At 51.5% G+C, this 21,039-nt stretch overlaps 1 protein-coding gene across 1 annotated transcript in view; it reads left to right on the top strand.

Annotated features, from left to right (window-relative positions):
* The window catches only part of LOC148595031 (olfactory receptor 14A16-like), a 31,688-nt gene extending 18,936 nt beyond the window's left edge, over positions 1–12,752 (top strand). Inside the window, exon 2 of the mRNA XM_088522753.1 lies at positions 11,794–12,752. Within this exon, the coding sequence (XP_088378879.1) occupies positions 11,794–12,752 (959 nt within the window). The remainder of the gene's footprint in view (positions 1–11,793) is intronic.
* Positions 12,753–21,039: the final 8,287 nt, after the last annotated feature.

The raw sequence follows: 21,039 nt of genomic DNA, 5'->3' as shown, positions 1-21,039 counted from the left end.
AGCCTGCGACCACCACCTCCACACCCCCATGTACTTCTTCCTCCTCAATCTCTCACTCCTCGACCTTGGCTCCATCTCCACCACTGTCCCCAAATCCATGGCCAATTCCCTGTGGGACACCAGGGCCATTACCTACTCAGGATGTTCTGCACAGTTCTTTATGTTTCTTTTCTTGATGGTAGGAGAGTATTTCCTTCTCACAGTCATGGCCTATGACCGCTATGTTGCCATCTGCAGACCCCTGTATTATGGGACCCTCATGGACAGCAGAGCTTGTGTCAAAATGGCAGCAGCTGCCTGGAGTAGCAGTTTTGTCAATGCTCTCCTGCACACTGGCAACACATTTTCCTTACCACTCTGCCAAAGTAATGAGGTGGAGCAGTTCTGCAGGCTCTCCTGCTCTAATTCCTACCCCAAGGAAGCTGGAGTCCTTGTGATTACTCTTTGTGTACACTCTGGGTGTTTCATTTTCATTGTGTTGTCCTACGTGCAGATCTTCAGAGCAGTGCTGAGGATCCCCTCTGAGCAGGGCCAGCACAAAGCCTTTTCCATGTGCCTCCCGCACTTGGCCGTGGTCTCCCTGTTCATCAGCACAGCCATGTTTGCCTACCTGAAGCCTCCCTCCATCTCCTCCCCAGCTCTGGATCTGGTGCTGGCTGTTCTGTCTGCGGTGGTGCCTCCAACAGTGAACCCCCTCATTTACAGCCTGAGGAACAGGGAGCTCAAGGATGCCCTGAGGAAAGTTATTTCATGGACATTATTCAGAAATGGCAATATTGGTGTTGCTCTCCACATGTGAATCCCACTGTATCCTGTACCAGGACTGAGCAATATTTCTTTATGTTTATTAGATTTACTATTACTAGCATTTGTTAACATGCTGCTACACGAATGGTTGGATTTGTTCCTCCTTGAATTAGACTACTTTGTCTCATATGGTTTCCAAATAAATTGGTGTCTAAGTCTGGGTCAGAGCTGACCCCCCCACTCTGTCATTAAAAGCAGAAAGTTCCACCAGTGCAGTGCCTGAAGGCTGCTCTTTAGAGGAAGCTGCTTTTAAGAACAGGCTCAAGGAATTGTACCCCAAAGGCTTACATCACAGGATTCTCCATGTGTTCAGGAGAAAACAGCTCAGAAATGTGTAATGAGCTCTGCATTTAGGACTCACTCATTGGTGACCAGTGACTGTGGAAGGGATGAACCTTTCTGGAAAGGTGAAGAAGCACCTCATCAGGGATGTTGTCTCTAAGCATGTGGAGGAAAGGACGGGCATCAGCAGTGGTCAGCATGAAGTCACTGAGGGGAAATTAAGCTGAATCAGTCTGAGAGTCTTCTAGGATGGAAGGACTGGCTGGGTAGATGAGGGGAGATTGGTGCATGTTGTCTGCCTTGACTTCAGCAAAGTCTTGAACACTGTCTCCCATCATGGGCAAGGTCAAGAAGTGTGCGTTTAGATGAGTGGAAAGCAGCTGAATGGCAGAGCTCCATGGGTTGTGATCAGTGGTGCAGAGTCTAGCTGGAGGCCTGTAGCTCTTGGTGTTCCCCAGATGTCAATATTGGGTTCAGTCTCGTCCAGCTACTTGATTAATGACCTGGATGAAGGGGATGAGTGCACACTTAGCAAGTGTCCTTATGGTCCCAAACTGGGAGCAGTGTCTGATAACCCACACCTCCGTGCAGCCATTCTGAGGGAAATGAACAGGCTGGAGTTGGGCCTCATGAAGTTCAGGGTCCTACACCTAGGGAAGAATTACTGAATGCACTGGTACAGACTGCCTGTGCCTCATCCTTATAGTGACTGGTACTCGTGTAGGAGGAAAAGGCATCCAGGGTCACCTGAGATGGCCAAGGAAAACCACAGTGCCCTTGCACAGTTGTGGGTGACCATGGACAAATGTCAGAAACATGCAGGACCAGATGCAGCTCTGCAGAGAAAGACCTGGGTGTCATGTTGGATGACAAGTTGACCATGAGGCAGCAGTGTGCTCTTGTGGCCAAGAAGGCCAATGGGATCCTCGGGTGCATTAAGAAGAGTGTCTCCAGCAGGTCGAGAGAGGTGATCCTGCCCCTCTACTCAGCCCTAGTGAGGCCGCATCTGGAGCATTGTGTCCAGTTCTGGGTCCTGCTGTACAAGAGCAATGTGGAGCTGATGGAGAGAGGCCAGCGCAGGGCCACAAGGATGATCAGGGGCCTGGAACATCTGCCCTATGAGGAAAGGCTGAGGGACCTGGGCCTGTTGAGCCTGGAGAAGAGAAGGCTGAGAGGGGATCTAATCAGTGTCTAGAAGTACCTCAAGGGAGGGAATGAGGAGGATGGTGCTGGCCATTTTTCAGTGGTGGCCACCAACAGAACTAGAGGTAATGGCCACAAACTGAAACACCAAAAGATCCACATGAACTTAAGGAAAAAAATTTTAACAGTGAGGGTGACAGAGCGCTGGAACAGGCTGCCCAGAGAGGTTGTGGAGTCTCCTTCTCTGGAGATCTTCAAAACCCTCTTGGACGCAGTCCTGTGCCATGTGCTTTAGGTGACCCTGCGTGTGCAGGGGAGTTGGACTAGATGACCTCTAGAGGTCCATTCCAACCTTAAGCATTCTATGATTCTATGATTCTATGATTCCTTGTCCCCCTTCACTTTAAGGTATTCAGGTTCAGGACTGCTAGGCAGGGATTCCCATATAGCCTTCGCTTTTCTTTTGCATTACCTTTTATGATACACAAGCCTGTGGTGCATGCTCACCACAGCTGGGCCTGCTGCACACAGAGCTGCGTTAGGAAGTGCCTGGACACTCAGGCAAGAGCAGTTCTAAGTCCCCATTACTCAGGCCTGTTTTGGTCGCATGTGGAATTGTGTGTCCCCCTGTGGAACACCCAGTGCTGCAGCAATGAGGAGGAACAGGAGAGGCTCCAGAGGGGGTCTGCAGAGATGCAGTTGGAGACCTAAAGCACATGGCCTGTGTGGAGAAGCTGAAGGACCTGGGTTTCTTCACCCTGGTGAGGTGTTACAGCTAAGGTGAATATAACACTGGCCAGCGACTGCTAGAAGGGTGGTTTCATAGATGATGGAGCCTACTCTGACAATCGGAAAGAGCATGAGAAGTTGAAAGAGCCACCAATAGCAGCTTGAAATGTACAGACTGCACTTCAGGAAAACAAGAAATTTCACTTCAAGGGTAGTTTTGTGGCGTAAGAGACCATGCAGAAGGTATCTAGGACCATTCCATGCTTCTCTACTCTACTCAGCCCTGGTGAGGCCGCATCTGGAGTATTGTGTCCAGTTCTGGGCTCCACAGGACAAGAGGGATGTGGAGCTGCTGGAGAGAGTCCAGCGCAGGGCTACAAGGATGATCAGGGGCCTGGAACATCTGCCCTATGAGGAGAGGCTGAGGGAGCTGGGCCTGTTCAGCCTGGAGAAGAGAAGGCTGAGAGGGGATCTAATCAGTGTATATAAATACCTCAAGGGAGGGAGTGCAGAGGACGGTCATGGTCTCTTTTCAGTGGTGGCCACTGATAGGACTAGAGGAAATGGCCGGAAACTGAAACATCAAAAATTCCATAGGAACTTAAGGAAAAATTTCTTAACAGTGAGGGTGACAGAGCACTGGAACAGGCTGCCCAGAGAGATTGTAGAGTCTCCTTCTCTGGAGATCTTCAAAACCCGCTTGGATGCAGTCCTGTGCCACGTGCTCTAGGTGTCCCTGCGTATGCAGGGGGGTTGGACTAGATGATCTCTAGAGGTCCCTTCCAACCCTAAGCATTCTATGATTCTATGATTCTGTTTCAAAGAACAGTGAACAAGACCCAGAGACACCATTTGAGATGGAGAGAGCAAGGTGGGAAGCAGTTTGGATGTCTACAGGCTGCAGGCAAACAGGAACAGAAATAGCAAAGTGTAGCAGAGCCCAAGGGGGAGATGGCCAAGGCTCATTGCCATGGCCAAAAGCCTCCAAAAGCACTAGGTCTATGTCACCTGTGCTATGGCTGGTGTCTCTGATATTGAGTATTGGGAGAGGAAACTTCTTGCTCATGGCCACAGGGTCTCCTTGCCTGCTTTCCCCCAGGGACACAAGGTGTGCTGCCCTTGGCCTTGAACACCCCCACCCATGCACTGACCCAGCAGGAGACCGGGGCAAAGCATGGTGGAAAGGACCCCCCTACTCAGAGTCTGGACACCTGCGCTCGGCCAAGGTACTTGAAAAACACATGAAGTGTTAACCTGGCATGAGAGCAACCTGCACTTTGTCTTTGCTTATCTGCAATCAGGGACTCCAACTTTCTGCTCTACTCCGCCCCTGGGGAGACTTTGCTGCTAATGGTCCTCAAGAGGACCAATTAACTCTCCAAGAAAGTTGGCCATTTGCTTCTGACTGTAACTGCTGAAGAGATTTCCTCAATCTCCTCCAGGTTCTCAACCTCCTGGAGGTTCACAGACTCAGCACCAAATACTCCCAGGACTCATTAAAATGAAAAAAATATATATATCTAAGGATATGTCATATTTTTTTTCTATCTTCAATTCTTGTGTGGCTAATTGGAAAGCAATGTATTGAAATGAGGCAGATTTCAATGAGCACCTGAAAAAGAAGGATGGCTGCTTTTCAGCTTTCTTTTTTCATTCTGTTTTCAGAAGAAATCCAACCGCATTCTCCAGTTCCTACAGTGTCTCCCAATGAAGTCTGCACATGTGGGAAAAGCAGTGTTTTTGAGAGGAGACCTGTATGGACAACCTTCCTGTTCACATCCCCAGCCCTGACATTTCTCTCCTCAGCCACTGGGGACTTGGATAGCTTTGGTTCAAATCTAACCTTTTTCTGCTCCAGGCTGTAACTGAATGTTACAGCTGTTGCAGTTCATCCGGTGTCCTATGAGATAGAAAAACTAATCACCTGTATGACAAGCATAAGCTTCATCCTCTGTCCTAAGAAACAGAATGCAATCCTGATCACTATGCTGAGTCCAAATTGCCTCCAGGGAGGTTCCCAGTCTACAAGAAATAACCTTCCTTGACATGTTTTTGACAGATAGATAGAACAGCCTGCATAGAAACACTCTAAAACAGCTAGTTGAAGAAGTAACTGCACTCCTGAAAGGCAAGGCAAGATTGAAATTCTCCACTTGCTCAAAGGAGCAACTGGAGAGTTGAGAGGTATCTGAATAATAAAGAGAAATCATAGAATCATAGAATCATTATCGTTGGAAAACACCTTCAAGATCGAGTCCAATCATAAAACCTTCAACACCATACCTTTTAAACCATGTCTCTAAGTGCCTCATCTACACATTTCTTAAATACTGCCCTGCCACTTCTTTAGGCAGCCTGTTCCAATGCTTGATTACTTTTCTGTGTAGAATTTTCTCTTAAAATCTATCCTGAACCTCCCCTGGCACAACTTGAGGCCTTCTCCTCTTGTCCTATTTTCATATATGGGGGAGGACTTCAACCCTGTCTCACTACAACCTCCTTTAAGGCAGTTGTAAAGAGCGAGGTCACCCCTGACCTTCCTCTTCTCCACACTAAATAACTCCAACTCCCTCAGCCGCTCCTCATAAGGTCTGTGTTCCAGTCCCTTTACCAGCTTTGTTCCTCTTCTTTGGACTCACTCCAGCACCTCCATGTCTTCCTCGTAGTGAAGGGCCCCAAATAGAACACAGGATTCGAGGTGTGGCCTCAGCAATGCTGAGTACAGGGGGATGATTGATTCCCTGGTCCTGCTGGCTACACTGTTCCTGATACTAGCCAGAATGCCTTTGGCCTTCTTGACCATCCAAGCACACTGCTGGCTCATGGTCAGATGGCTGTCAACCAACACCTGCAGATCCTTTTCTGCCACACAGCTCTCCAGCCACTCAGCCTCAAGCCTGTAGCTGCATGGGGGTCTTGTGACTGAGGTGCTGGATCCAGCACTTGGCCTTGTTGAAACTCACACAGTTGGCCTCAGCCTATTGATCCAGACTGTCCAGATCCTCCTCTAGAGCCTTCCTGCCCTCAAGTTGATCAAATGTTCCTTTGAGCTTGGTGTTGTCTGCAAACTTGCTGAAGGTGCACTCAATCCCCTTATCCCTTATTCAGATCATTGACAAAGATATTAGAGAGGACTCAACCCAACACTGACCCTGGGGGAACACCGCTCGTGACCAGTCACCAGCTGGATTTAACACCATTCACCACCACTCTCTGGGCCTGGCCATCTTCTCCGTTTTTCTCCCAGCAAAGAGTACACCTGTCTAAGCCATGAGCTGCCAGCTTCTCCAGGACAATGTAGTGGAAGACTGTGTCAAGAACCCTATTAAAGTCTACTGAGACCATGTCCACAGCCTTTCCCTCATCCATTAGGCAGGTCACCTGCTCTGAGGAGAGCAAGCTGGTCAGGCAGGACCTGCTTTTCATGAACCCATATTGTTCCAGCCTGATTCCCTGCTTATCAAGGACATGCTGTATGATTGCCCTCAATATGATCTGCTCCATAACTTTCCCCAATACTGAGGTCATGCTGACAGGCCTGTAGTTTCCCTGGATCCTCCATCTTGCCAACATTAGCAAGTCTCTAGCCATCTGGGACCTCCCCTGTTGATCAGGACTGCTGATAGATGATGGAGAGTGGCTTGACGAGCACTTCTGCCAGCTCCCTCAGAATCTTTAGGTGGATGCCACCTGGACCCATAGATGGACTTGTGAGTGTCCAAGTGGAGTACCAGGTCATTGTTTGTTTCCTCCTGATTTATGGGGCAGTTGTTCTGCTCTACACAGGTGTCTTCTAGCTCAGGGGGCAAGCATCTTGAGGAGAACTGATCTTGTTGTTAAAGACTGAGACAAACTAGGCATTAAGTTCCTCAGACTTAGCCTCGTCCTTTGTGATCCCCATCCTCATCCCTACTGCATGCAATTGTCAGGGATTGCAGCTGGTCTGTGAAATCCCTGGCTCCCTTAGCAGAGAACGTTAACCTTGAAAAGATTAGAGTGTATCTATGAGATAGGGAGGTTGCACAGAGACAGCAGAAAGTTATTAACAAGTTTAAGGAGGTTTTGGCCAAGGAGCAGAAACTGGCCAAGCTAAGAATCGTCCAGTCATAATTCTGTTACTAGCTACTGTCCTTTGTAGTCCTCACCAATAAGCAGCAGCCACAACGAGGAAAGCTCGGTATAAATAATGTACCTAGAAAACAATAAAGCGTAGTTTGCGTTGCATCTACCCCAGTCGTTGGTGCCTTTGGCTGCCACGACTGTGACGTGAAATAAAGGATGGAGATTCTTCTTGGCCCTTCTCTTCTTGTTAATGTATTTGTAGAAACATTTTTGTTGTCTTTTACAGTGACGGCCAGATTGAGTTCTATCTGAGCTTTCGCCTTTCTGATTTCCTCCCTACATACTCTAGCAATGCCCTTGTACTCTTCCAAGTTGTCTGCCTCTTCTTCCAAAGGTGGTAAACTCTGTTTTTTTTTGTTTCTTGGAGTCTCTGTGACAGCTGCCTATTCAGCCAAGCTGATCTTCTTCCCCTCCGACTCATCTTACAGCACACAGGGATGGCCCGTTCCTGCATCTTTAACATTTCTTTTTTGAAAAAAGTCCAGCTTTCTTGGACCCCTTGTCTCTTCAGGACCATCCCTGCTGCTGCTGGCCCCTCAGCAGCGACCTCAGCGCCAGCACCCGCCATGAGCCTCCTGCTGGCCCAGCAGCTCCTCGGGCAGGGGGACCTCGCTCGCGCACAGCCCAGCGTGGGCTGCTGCCGCCGCGGGCTGCAGGGACACCAGGTTCCTCGGCAGAGCTGCCCCGGCCAGGAAGGGGCTGCTGACGTCACAACCAGCTGCACGGCCTGGCCTATCAGGGGCTGCGGCAGCAGTGAAGTCACCAGCCAACGCCCACGCGTCAGCACAGAGCCAGCCCTGCAGAGAGCAGGGGCCTCCCGGCAGCGTCCCCGCAATGGCCTCCGTGTCCCTGCCCACTGCTGAGACACCCCTGGCCTCACAGGCAGCGCCTGCTGCTGCCCCGGCAGCTCCGCGCACACAAGGGACCTCCCCGCGTGTCTGCACCAGACCCCGCTGCCGGCCGCGCTGCTGCTGGGACAGGGGCAGCTCCAGAGTCCAAGTGACCTTCCAGTCAGCAGCAGTGCCATGTGCCTTCCACTGGCCTACTAGGTGCTTGCAAGCATTCACTTGACCATGCTGACTTTCTGGCAGAGCTCTTGTGGACCAACCAAGCAGACGGGCTGCAAACCGTTCCTGTCCCTGCAGCTGCTCCGATGCAGGAGAGCTGCCACATGGTGACCTGCATCTTCATCCCCACAAAGGTGCCTTCTGTCTTGGAGGGCTGCTCTGACTCACACACGCCCTCATCAAGCCTGACTACCACAGGCAGACTGCTGTCAGAACATCCCCTCAGGGCAAAAGTTGCTGCTAAGCAGAACATGCCCTGAAGATCACAAGGGTGCAAAGCAGCTCTGCAGAGAAGGACCTTGGAATCCTGGTGGATTACAGACTGACCAAGAGCCAGCAATGTGACTTTTGGCCAAAAAGGCCTATGGGACCCTGGCCTGCATTAGGAAGAGCTCTGCCAGCAGGTTGAGGAAGGTCGTCCTGCCTCTCTACTCAGCCTTGGTGAAGCCACAAGTGGAATATGGTCTGCAGTTCTGGGCTCTCCAGTACAAGAGGGACAAGGAGCCCCAGTGTGGGGCTACAAAGTTGATCAAGGGACTGAAGCATCTCAGCCATGAGGACAGGCTGAGAGAGCGGGGCCAGCTTAGTCTGGAGAAGAGAAGGCTGAGAGGGGATCTTATCAACATGTATGAATACCTGAAAGGAAGGTGTCAAGAAGAGAAGGGAAACAGGAGAATAGACTCTTTTCAGTGGTGCCCAGCAATAGAATAAGTGACAATGGACACAAAGTGAAGCACAGGAAGTTCTGCCTGAATTTGAGGAAAAACGTTTTGACTGTGAGGGTGACAGAGCACTGGCATGGGCTGTCCAGAAACCTTGTGGAATCTCCTTCTGTGGAGATATTCCAAACCTGCCTGGGCACGATCCTCTGCAATGTGCTGTAGGTGGCACTGTTTGATTGCGGGAGTTGGAGGGTGGACTAGATCACCTGCAAAGGTCCATTCCAACCTGAACCATTCTGTAATTCTGTAAAATGCCTGCAGTGAAATATATTAACCTTTTGAGCAGTAGGGATCTGCCTGTCCCTCAGCTTGAGAGTGAGTGGTGCTCTAGTAGGAGTAGAAGGCATGCAGGCCATTTGAGAGGGCCAGGGAAATTCCTGGTCTGGCATGCAGCTGAAGCTCCAGAAGGATGCAGGTTATCACACTTCCTCCACCATAGCAAGCACACTACATGCCTTGAGCCACCCCTGTCTCTTCCAATGTCACCAGATGCTTTTGCGTGAACAAGTGAATCCATATCCAGTGATTCCCTTAAGAACGTAGACAAGGGGCTCTCAAGCAGATGTCTGTGCTGTGCACACTTAGCTTGGCAAGGGGAATGCCACCTTCTATGTATTTCTGCAGTTCATGGAATTTAGTTGAATCTCCTCCAAGCCAGGGTCCTCTAAATAGGCATGTGGTGCCTCAAATAAGTCTTCTGAATCCACACCTGCATCATGGGCCAATGAGCTCCCTTCTTATCCCTGTCTGGATGTCCTGCCTATTAAAGAGATTTGAATTGGGGCTTTCAGAGTGGGATATTTCCAACTTTCATAGTCATCCTGTGATGAAAGAGCTTGCAATGTTGAAATCAGTCTCCCTGTGCTCTTTACCGAAGCAAAATAGCTGATTACTTCAGGGACATTTTCCCCGGAGGAGGGAGCACAAGGGACAGAGAAATTGGTGAGTTCAGCTGTTCCTCTGCTCCTGAGCAGGGCCAGGCCCCTGGGATGGAGGCAGCTTGTGGCAGCCTGGCAGCACTGCCCAGAGACAGCGTGTGCAGGAGCAGCTCCTGTGCCAAGAGCAGCAGGGCTGCGGGCACTGCCTGCTGCTGCGGACAGGAGCGAAGTCAGAGGAGTGAAAGGCAGCGTGGAGTGGGAGGACAGAGGAGAGCTTGTTGTAGGAGAATTCTTCACAACTTCTTGACACAGTAAGTCTCTGGCTGCAGGGCAATTCTGCTGAGTTTCTGGAGGGGTCTTCAGCACGCAGTCCATGCTCTTACTGAAAGTGTTCTTAGCATCTCTCTCCTGGCTTCTCTAGTACAGAGCAGGGATTCCCTGCCGCAGCATCACAGGGACAGGGCGTCCTGCTCCCTTCTCTCAGGGAAGCTGCAGGGATGTGAAGCTGGGTGTGCACACCAATCTGTGCAGGGCTGTAATTGAGAGCAGTGTCCCTGCACCCCAGGGTGCCGTGTGCCCGGGGCAGTGATTCAGCCGACTAGGAGGTCAGCACTCAGCCTGACAGGGCGCTGCAGGGAGAAGCTCTGCATGAGAGGAGAGATCCCACCCGGGCAGGTTCATTCTCCTGCTGAGAGGCTGCTGCGTGGGGTCAGGGCTGCTCACAGCTCAGCCTCACCCACACAACATATCTGGAAGGGGCTTTTCAAGAGGACACTCATGGCGAGCTTCTATGAAAGGGAAGGCAATCTCCAGAGGGCCAGATTTTGGTTTGTATCTTTGGAAAATCACCAACCGAAGGGGACGTTTTAGGTTTAAATGCCTGAAGGAGAGTTCTGCAAGATCTGCTCCGAGGGATCAATAGGTCTGCAAGGATCCCTGAACATTCCTTCCTGAACATGCCTTTTCACCTGTGGGCAGCAGCAATATCCCCTTTTCAGCTCCCATCATTCTCATTGTGCTTAGTCTCACTCCGCTCTCAAGGGGAAGGGCTCTATGGCATCTTTCACCTCTTCTGCAGTCAGATTTCCAGAACAGCAGAGCTGCCTCTCTCCTGCCACATGTCTGTTTCTCACTGCAAGGCACAGGGGCTGAGAACCACTGTCCTGGGAGGACACACTGTCTAGGAGGTGCAACCTGGGAACTGTGCTGCTCTGTCCCGCTGTCCTCCCTTGGCAGCAGACTCACAGTGTCTCTCCTCATTTCTCTATCTCTCCTTTCTGCCCTTGTTCTTGCACTCAGCTGGGGCTTCACACGCAAATACAGACAGCCACCCTGAGTGTCATGGAGATGTCTGATTAGGGGTGAGGTGTCCAGGGCCTGTTCTCATCCCAGGGTGCTGGGCGATGTGGCTGGAGGGACTGAGGAAAGTGTTGTCTTTTTGGTGTGATTATTCAAGTCAGGAGCAGTGTCCTGTTCTCTTCATCACGTCTCCACCTCGGGCTAAGAGGGAGAGCAGAGTTAAATCAGTGATTTGAAACCAGCGGATGGCAGATGGACTCAACAGCACACCTCGCTCTGCACTAAGCAGCAGAGAGCCCGTTTCCCTCTCTGCTCTGTTTAATGTTCATGCTTGCAGCAATAAAAGCATATGTGCCTCTAAAGAACCCTCACCAGATGTAATGGCAGAATTGAAAATTACCAAACAAAATAACTGTAAAAAAAATCAATGCTAAGCCTCTCTTCTTCAGCAGAACAACTTTAGAATTATATGCAGGGATACTAAGGGATCTTTCCTGTTAAAGGTGGATGTCCTCTCACACCCATTGTGACATACCATGGGCTTAGAGGGGACAGGCCCCTGTTCCTCACAGAAGAGTCAGCAGTAGCTGAGGCTCAGGAGCTGAAAAAGGTCATTCCGAGAAGGACAAAACAATTTTCTCTTCACTGCTAGGGGCTGGTGGTCAGGGGCAGGTGAAGCATTTCTATAAAGCTTTCTCAGAGAAAATTCTTCTAAGTTGTCACTGTCTTTTTTCCTTTTGACAGTTTTCCTGTACCCCATGGAGCAGATATCCAATAGCAGCTCCCTCAAAGAGTTCCTCCTCCTGCTGTTCTCAGACAGGCGGGAGCTGCAGCTCTTGCACTTCTCACTCTTCCTGGACATCTACCTGGCTGCCCTCCTGGCCAACGGCCTCATCATCACAGCCGTAGCCTGTGACCACCACCTCCACACCCCCATGTACTTCTTCCTCCTCAACCTCTCCCTCCTCAACCTTGGCTCCATCTCCACCACTGTCCCCAAATCCATGGCCAATTCCCTGATGGACATCAGGGCCATTTCCTACGTGGGATGTGTTGGGCAGGTCTTAAGTTGTACTGTTTTCATATCAGCTGAGTATTCTCTTCTCACAGTCATGGCCTATGACCGCTACGTTGCCATCTGCAGACCCCTGCACTATGGGACCCTCCTGGACAGCAGAGCCTGTGTGAAAATGGCAGCAGCTGCCTGGGCCAGTGGCTTTCTCCATGCTCTCCTGCACAGTGGGAACACATTTTCCCTACCTCTCTGCCAAGGCAATGTGGTGGAGCAGTTCTTCTGTGAGATCCCCCAGATCCTCAAGCTCTCCTGCTCAGACTCCTACCTCAGGGAAGTTGGGCTTCTTGGTGTAAGCGCCTCTTTATGCATTGGATGTTTCATTTTCATTGTGGTGTCCTACATTCAGATCTTCACAGTTGTACTGAGGATCCCCTCTGAGCAGGGCCGGCACAAAGCCTTTTCCATGTGCCTCCCGCATCTGGCCGTGGTCTCCCTGTTTGTCAGCACTTCATTTTTTGCCTATCTGAAGCCCCCCTCCATCTCCTCCCCAGCTCTGGATCTGGTGGTGGCTCTTCTATATGCGGTAGTGCCTCCAACTCTGAACCCCCTCATCTACAGCCTGAGGAACAAGGAGCTCAAGGACGCAGTGAGGAAACTTGTTACAAGGGTCCAGTGTCAGCAACAATAACCCCCTCTTGTGCAGCCACTCACCAGTTATAGGCTGTCTGGCATCAAGGCTTTATACTTTTCCTTCCTTCCTCCCTTCCTTCCTTCCTCCCTTCTTCCTTCCTTCCTCCCTCCCTTCTTCCTTCCTTCCTCCCTTTCTTCCTTCCTTCACTTTTCTCTCTTCTACTCTTTCTCCTTTTATCTCTCTTTTTTTTTCCTTTTGATGCATTCACATAAAAAATAAATAAGTGAATATACAAATAGTGAGTACCAATTCTTCTCATTTGTATCTTCTCCAGAGACTGTGTTGAAGCAGGAAACCAGGCTTCCCCCTTCATCAGCAAAGAGGGGCAACCTCAGAACCCTCTGGTCAGAGCTCCCCCAGGTGTCATGTCCCTCAGTGCAGTGAGGAGAGTTTCCCTGTGCAATGTCTCTTCCTGCTCTGGCACCAAGGGAGCCCCGGGGCACAGAGTTCTGCTCAGACGAGTACAGATGGGGTGAGACCATGGGTCCCCTGTCCACTGGGAGAGCTCAGCTGCTCCAGGCACAGTCAGCATGTCATCTCACAACCCTCTCCTGCAAGGGTGACAGCCACGTGTCACCGTGGGCTGATCCTTTCCCTCTACAGAGCTCCAACTTGTGGGAGAGGGGGAACATTGGAGAGGAGGGGACTCAGGCAGCCGTTTGTGAGGACAGACCCCGTGCTTGACAGCATCATCCCCACAGTGACAGCAGCCTTCCTGTGGGGGTGGCAGCTTTCCTGGAGACACGTCCCAGCAGAGCAACAGGACTCTTTTTTTTGAGTCGCTCTCTTCATTTCCATGCTGTCCTTCCATGCTCTATTCTGTGGATATGGTCCAGCATCTCCCATACCCTGAGGGTCACAGGCTTGTGTTTCCATGTGCATGTGTCCTAGAACAACAGGCAGGATGAGTCCTTGGGCTCCCTTTCACCACAGCTGGACTCCAGAATAACATTTCCATAATAAAGGGGGATCTGCCCTGTCATCAGCTTAAATCTGGCCCTCCTTCAGACACTGGAGCCAAAAAATATGCCCAAGGGTGTGCAACCCCAAAGGGCCTGCTCTTGTGCTTGTGAACTCCATGAGATCCAAGCGATGAGCTCAGTGCTCCCGGGTGCTCTGTTAGCCTGAATCCAGTGTTCATCACTCAGTGACCAGTGGACATGGGCAATGGGCTCTGCATTGCCTGTGCCAGGCTGCCCCACATGTGACCGTGTTGGTGAGAGATGCTTCTGGAGGGGCATCCAAACCCCCAGGGGAGCTCCAGGGGCAGCGAGTGCAGCTTTACTGAACCAGGGGGATTCACAGTGCAGTGACCAGAAGGGAGAGCACTAAATCCAGGTGCACACAGGGAAAGGAGAGCTCTGCAATCCCAAAACAGAGAGTGGGGACCCAGGAGGCCCAGGGAAGGGGCACTGGAGGGTACCGTCCATCAGCACAGACCTGAGCCAGCAGAATCAGCAGTGCTGATCCCTGTCCAGCTGGCTCTCCTTCACGCATTGGCCAGTATGGCCCTTAGCCCCACAGCAGGGCTGCTCCACGTGGGAACTGGGAGCTGAGAGTGCTGGCAGAGCTGGCAGGGGAGGTACCCCCTGAGAAGAGGTGACATCCCACAGTGCCAGGACAAGAGGAGCAGAGCAGCTTTGGGGATGTTAACGGGGGTCAAGCACAGTCTAGTGATGGCCACACAGGACCAGAAGCCACCAAGCAGCGCAGGTTTGTGGGGGACATGGACTGGAGACCTCCAGAGGTCACCCCTCACCACAACTGCTCTGCAACTCAATGACTTCATTTGCCTCGTCCCCTGATCCAGAAGCATTGGAAGTTCATTCTGCATGAAGATCCTGGTGCTCCTACCTTCGAGCTGGCATCGCCGAAGCCTGGAGACCGGCCCCCACAAAGACATCTCCTGCCCAGTGCCAAAGTTGTGCAGCTGAGGGCAAGGCTCTTTGCCCCAATTCCCCTGCTCTTCTCCTGCTTCCAGCACCACAAATGCTGTGCCCATGTCAAACCCTTCAGGCTCCAGTCTGCCCCAGGGCCCTAGGCAGCTCCAGCTCCTCCAGGGCTGCGCTGCAGCCATTCAGGATTGGGCTAAGGTGCGTCTGGCACCACAAGGGTGGGTAGGAGAGGGCAACCCTCTCTGCCATGCTGGGACTGGTGCTGGGCACAGCTTTTCCCTGGGAGCTCCCTGAGGAGCCGCTCCAGGGGATCCTCCCCCTCTGCCCTGGCAGCAGCACCAGCACTCAGGGTGCTGGGGTGGGAGTGCACAGAGGACAGGAGGGGACGGGATGCCCTGGGGGAGTATCGAGACCTGCTCTGTGCATGCAGGGACGGAGAGAGGAAATGCAGAGCTCGGCTGGAGCTGGAAAGAGCGAGGGGAGGGGAGGGCAACACAGAGGCCTCCTGCCAGCATATCCAGAGCACAAGGAAGGAGGGAGGGAAATGGGGGCTGCTGCTCAGCAGGGTCAGGTCTGGGGCAGCTGAGGAGCCGGTCCCTGCCCACCCCAGGCTGTGCCCCACACAAGGCTCCGCAGGCAGCTGGGCTGCAGGACCTGCTGGGCTCTGCTGCACAAGAGAGGTCGTGCAAGCCTGGCCTGTTCCTCTCCCTTGGGATATGGGGACCTGCAGGAGGATGGAGCTGGCCAGGGACCGTCCCACAGCTGGATGGGAACTCAGGTGTGTGACAGTACAAATGGGATTCCCATTAACCTGTCTTTACAAAGTGCTCGTTGCCACCACACTGAGCATCCCCAGCTGCCAGAAAGGAATACGATGAAAACAGCTCCAGACCCCTTTTTTATTTCTTTGCTACATTTTGGTTTTTATACCCTGCATTGAGCTGAGCCTTGTCCACACTCCCCCTACCCAACACACGCTGGTCTGTCTCACTCAGGGAGACATTCACTCTCTTTTGATTAACATGGTCAAAGGCATTTGCACAACCACTTGAACCGCTCAGCTGCAAGATGGTCAACTGCTCCACTCAAGTCTTGCAGCTTATTTAAAACAAGGGCCACCCTCCGGTCCCACCCTTCTGCTTTCCTTGCAAGAACTGTGGTCCATCAAACCCTATGTTCTTCCCACAACCTCCTTCCATTGCAGAAATTTATTGGTCACTTGTGAAGGAAATTTATATTATACTATAGTTATGCAGGAAACAACATGCAAGCCTGTGTGCCCCGTGAGCAGAACATCCCAGCTGACCTTCCACAGCCCCGCTCTTCTAATAAAATTGAAGTGCTGCAAAGAAAGCTGTCTAATCCAGCCAGCGGTACAAAGGTTGTTCAAAGGTTACACTAGAAGTGCAGAATCAGCCCCAATGGCCCATTTCAGGTCTGCACAGAACTAACTCACACTATAACATGGCAAAGGGATTGGTGGAACTAAGAGTTGTGGATGGATCTGATCCATCATGTAAAATAATGTATATGTAAAAATTTAGCCCTGCTTAAAAGTTAGACAGAAAAATGTTCAGGATCCTTCTTGCGCTCCTAACCAAGACGCACCTTCTTCCTAGTAATCATATGTAGCAACTAAGAAATATGATTCCTTCTGCTTAAAAAGGGCTCTGGTGCCTAAAGAAGGAAACCTCTGCCCTGTCCCATATTGTCCTTCATCTCACTCAGACAAAAAAAGCAACCTCCAGGAGAAATCCGTACTGAGGCTCAACAAAGCATCTTGTCCCATGGCCACACTTTGCACTGTTTCATCCCACATGCCTCGGATCCTGGCTTTGAAAAATGCCTAGCCTGAAAGTAGCCCTGAAGTCCTGGTTCCCTTACAAAACACCAAACCTCTAAACAACCCCAAAGTCGTGGCTTCTTGCACAGCTGTGCCCAGTGCAGAGGCCTGTTAGTACAGGGGAGTAGAGGCGACTTCTCCAGTGCCCCACTGGAAATACTTTACATCCTTTGGTACCACCTGGAGACATTTCTGAAGCATTTATCAGCAAGTTCTGGATAACAACAGGGGTGAGTGGAGGGTACTGCTTTCCAGGATTGTTGTCTGCCTCGCTGGGCCATCTCCATGGCAGTGGCCTACAGAGCCCCTGATGACACGAGCTGTCCCCCTCCTTTGAACATCCTCTCTTAAGGTATTTATAAGCACTGATAAGATCTCCTCTCCAACGAGGACACCATTGGCCTTCTCCGCCACAGGCCATCATTGCTGGCTCATGGACAACTACTTGGCCACCAGGATGCACAGGTCCTTCTTTGCGCAGCTGCTCTCCAGCAGGTCAACCCCCACCTGTCCTGGTGCAGGGAGTTATTTCACCCCATGTGCTGGTCTTGACTGTGTTGAACTTCATGAGGTTCATCTACCCCCAACTCTCCAGCCTGCCCAAGTCCCTCTGAATGGCTGCACCGCCTCCAAAGCACCACCACTCCTCTCAGGTTTACATCCTCAGCAAACCTGCTGCACTCTGTCCCTTCATGCAGGTCACGAATGAATAAACTGAACAGGACTGGACCTCTGGGGGAAACTGCTAGCTACAGGCCTCCAGCTAGGCTCTGTGCCACTGATCACAACCCTAAAACCTAGAACCAGCTGCTCAGGTGGAGGTGACATCACAGGTGCAAACCCCACCACATCCCTGATGCTGCCTGTGGCCTTCAGAGACAGCAGCTTCCTCAATCCCCTTCCCCACACAGGAACCACTGCTGCCCTCTCAGCTTCTCTCACCACAGAGACCCCCCACCCACCGCCCACGCCTGCCTGCCTGCTGCCGGCCAATCAGGCACTCACAAAGACATGACGTCACAGCGCCGTCCCGCCCAGCTCTCTGGCCCTGCCCTCCAGGGCAGCAATGGCCTCCCCAGCCCTTCCCCGCCAGGAGCCCAGCCCGGGCTCAGCAGCTGCTCCGCGGAGATGATCTCAGCAGCGCAGAGCCCCGCAGGGCCCGGCTGCTGCCCAATGAGGCGCTGCGGGAGCGGTGACCTCACAGTCACCAGGCAGAGCCAGCCCTGCTGCTGCCCAATCAGCTCTGCCCGCAGCGGGGACCTCCCAAGCAGCAGCCACGCCCTCTCCCTGCAGCTGGCCTATCAGGGGCTGCGGCAGCAGTGACCTCCTCGTGCACAGCGCAGCCATTGGCTGTGAGGCCCCGCGGGGCTCCTGGCTGTGCTAGAGGCTGTGCGGTGCCTCTAGCGTGGGGCAGGGAGGGGAGCCCAGCTCGGGGCTGCGGGTGCTGGTGTGGGGGCCTGGGGGGCTGTGTGAGCTGCTGTGTTGGGCTCAGCCAGCACTGCCCACCCCGGCGTGGGGGAGAAGAGGGGCAGCCAGTGCCAGGGAAACCTGCCCTGGATTCTCTCCTTCTGCCCCAGCACCCACACAAGGGTTGGAGCTGCCCCACGGGAGCCCTGGGCCTCGGGAAAGCCCCAGCCCCAGGGGTCCTGGCTGCCACATTGTCCCCTGAGCAAGGTGGGACCCTCACGCAGGACTCTTGTGGCAGCCTCCAGCCCTGAGCAGCTGCTGCCACAGCCCGGGATCCACAGGGGTCTTTGCAATGACAGTTTCTGTGTGACACCTCGGGAAGGAGCTCCCGACACTGGGAGCCTTGTTGGAGAGCAGCAGGATCACTGGGAGCAAGAACTGAGGTCCAGGCTGCGAGTGTTGATCCAGCAGTCCCCATCTCACTCATCCGTCCCCCTCTCATTTGACTCAATCAGCAGTTTGTGAGATGACCAGCTCCCTGCTCTGCAGCTGATGAAGCTGGTGAATATCCCTGCAACCTCCCTTCATGCTCTTCCTCATCTCTGCATCGTCCTGGGGACCATCATAAAGAAGAGAAATCCCATCTCCCTGGAATCCTGTCAGAGAGGTGGCTTTCCAAGTCACTGCCAAAGGAAGGACTTCTTTGGGTTGCTTATTCAGTCTGTGGCAGCTCATTGGTGATGCTGTGAGCCCAGCTCTTCATGCTGGGGGTCTTGGCCCATTCTCTCCCCTGCCTCCTGTGCATCTACGTAAGTCTCCCATTCCTACATGTCCTGTTTAAAGTGGCAATTTCTAACATTCTCTTTAGGGCACTATCTGGACACATTGTGACTCCTCCCGATACTCTGTTCACTCAGGGACCCAGCGGCTGGTTTGCCCTTTAGGGAGGTTAAAGCTTGCTCTGTCTTTCTGCAGTCTGCCCCATTAGCTGAGTCCTTACTATATGTACGGATTGTATGGACCTAGCATACATTCAAAGAGTGTCATTATTTTCCATGAAACTATACTCTGCTTTATTTTTTCGTTTCTTTGTAACTAAAAGAAGATCACCCTGTGCCTGTTGGCAGACAGTTGTCTAAGTAAAGCAGGTGAGAATTGGGGCAGGTGAGCTATAACATTGAGTGCAGACTTAGGTGGACAAAGGCTAGCTTTCAACATGAGTGATTTAAATTCCCAAGAGGCTGATGAGGGAACTGGTAGGGCTGGGAAGATGGGGGAGGAAGATTATGCATACAGTGCCTGATCTCTGGGACACTGCTTTTCCTACATACGCTGACTTCATTAGGAGTCACTCTGGATGGCTGTGAATGAGATGGTGTACTGTCAGCTCTTCTTTAGAATAATAATTGAAAACTTTAAAGAGATGAAATACTTGTATATGATTGTTGTCTTCAGCTTTCAGCTAGATTCCCCAGACCTCTCCAATTAGCCATGGACACTTGAAGGAAATAGCAGGGAGAGTCCGGGTTTATCAGGACATTTTGCTTTTTAATGAGCTTCGTGCAGTACTTGGAGCTGAGTCCATGAATTGCAGCTATTGAAAGGAGATTAAAGAAATCCGTGAAGAAGTCAAAGTCAGAAGGAAACCCTAAAGATTTGTAGAGCACTAATGGATCCCACTGGGGCCATTAACTACAACAACTCACCAGGGGCTGATTAAAGCTAAAAAATTTAATCATCAATAATAGGTAGAGAAAATACTCAGATGACCCTCATGCTGAATACACCCTTGATGTGTTTTATCAAGGGAAATGGCCGAGCATAGGCAGAGGAACCCTGGGAAGGGAGATCCTTTCCTCCATGTGTTGCCCATGTCTCTTCCTGGCATCAGTGTTTCGGTGAGGGTGTGCAATGCTGAGCGCAGGACAAACACATGACACCTTTGCCCCCTTTATCCTTCTGGGGACCCTGGGAGAAGTCCTAGTGATTCCTGGTAGGCCTCGGTAACAGACACAACAGCCATAGTCAAGAGGCTAAAGACCTCCATTCTGTTGGGGCCTTGGCAGCGCCCTTGGCCATCTCTACCACAGGTTATCGTAGACCTGCTCCTGTGTCCCTGCAGACTATAGACACCCAATCTGCTTCCCCAGCAAGGTCTCACAAGAGGTTCTCCTTCCCTTCCTTGATGGCTTTTCCATCCTCAGTGGCTGTTTCTTGAAACACAAAGCCACTGGTGGTGACAGACTTGCTCTGGGTGCCCTGTAGCATCATTGCTCTACCCTTCAAGTGATATTTCTTTATCCTATTGCCCAATCTGAGCTTCCCAAGCTGTATTTTGGTCCTGTTTCCTCTTTTCATGCTGCTTCCCACTACCATGGAAAACTCTTGGCAGCCCCACAATGTGGGGACGAATATAACCTGGTGTGTCACAACAGAGTGGAACGTGAGGAACTGAAGTGCCAAAGCCTGATCGACAGGCCCGAGTTGGGGTTGACTTAGAGATGAATACGGCCCTGCCTTTGCAGTACACAACACTCGCCTGTAAAATTGTTCATGCCAGCTTGCATGGAGGCTTATTAAACTGTAGCTTTTTTAAGCTCTCATGCAGCTGTTTTTGACCTTGAAGGGAACGCTCCCATCCAAGGCCTGGGCTCTGACCAGATCCCCATCCCACATGATAGGGAAAGTATGCCACATCAGATGTTACCGCTCACAAACAAAATGCAAGTTATCATGATTTGCTGATTTGGCTCAATAAAAGATGGACACTCTTGCCGTGATTTTGGAGACCTCATGGGTGGATGCACCACGTAAGACTTCCCAGTTGCCAGGAAGGTTCTCCAAATCCTCACCATAACAGGCATTCCCCAGCGAATGCGGATCTGTATGACAGTAACATATTTAGGCAATTGGTGATGTATCTTTTAATCACTATTCTCTTTCTCGTATAGTAATGGTTAGGTGCATTACCTTGCTTATTTTGTCTGTTGCTAAAACCGAGTGTGCAATAAGCTATTTTGTTAAATGTATCATTCTGTACTGCCTTAATATTAATAGTGAAATAAGACCATTCTTTCCAGTGGTGTCTGATTCTTTCTGTCGCCCTGTCTCCCCAGTCAATTGGCAAAATACCGTGTTC

Source organism: Tinamus guttatus, unplaced genomic scaffold (genome assembly GCF_059628265.1).
Source record: "Tinamus guttatus ecotype Peru unplaced genomic scaffold, ASM5962826v1 Tinamus_guttatus_pri_ptg000161l, whole genome shotgun sequence".
NCBI lineage: Eukaryota > Metazoa > Chordata > Aves > Tinamiformes > Tinamidae > Tinamus > Tinamus guttatus.
This window is presented reverse-complemented; position numbering and strand designations above follow the sequence as displayed.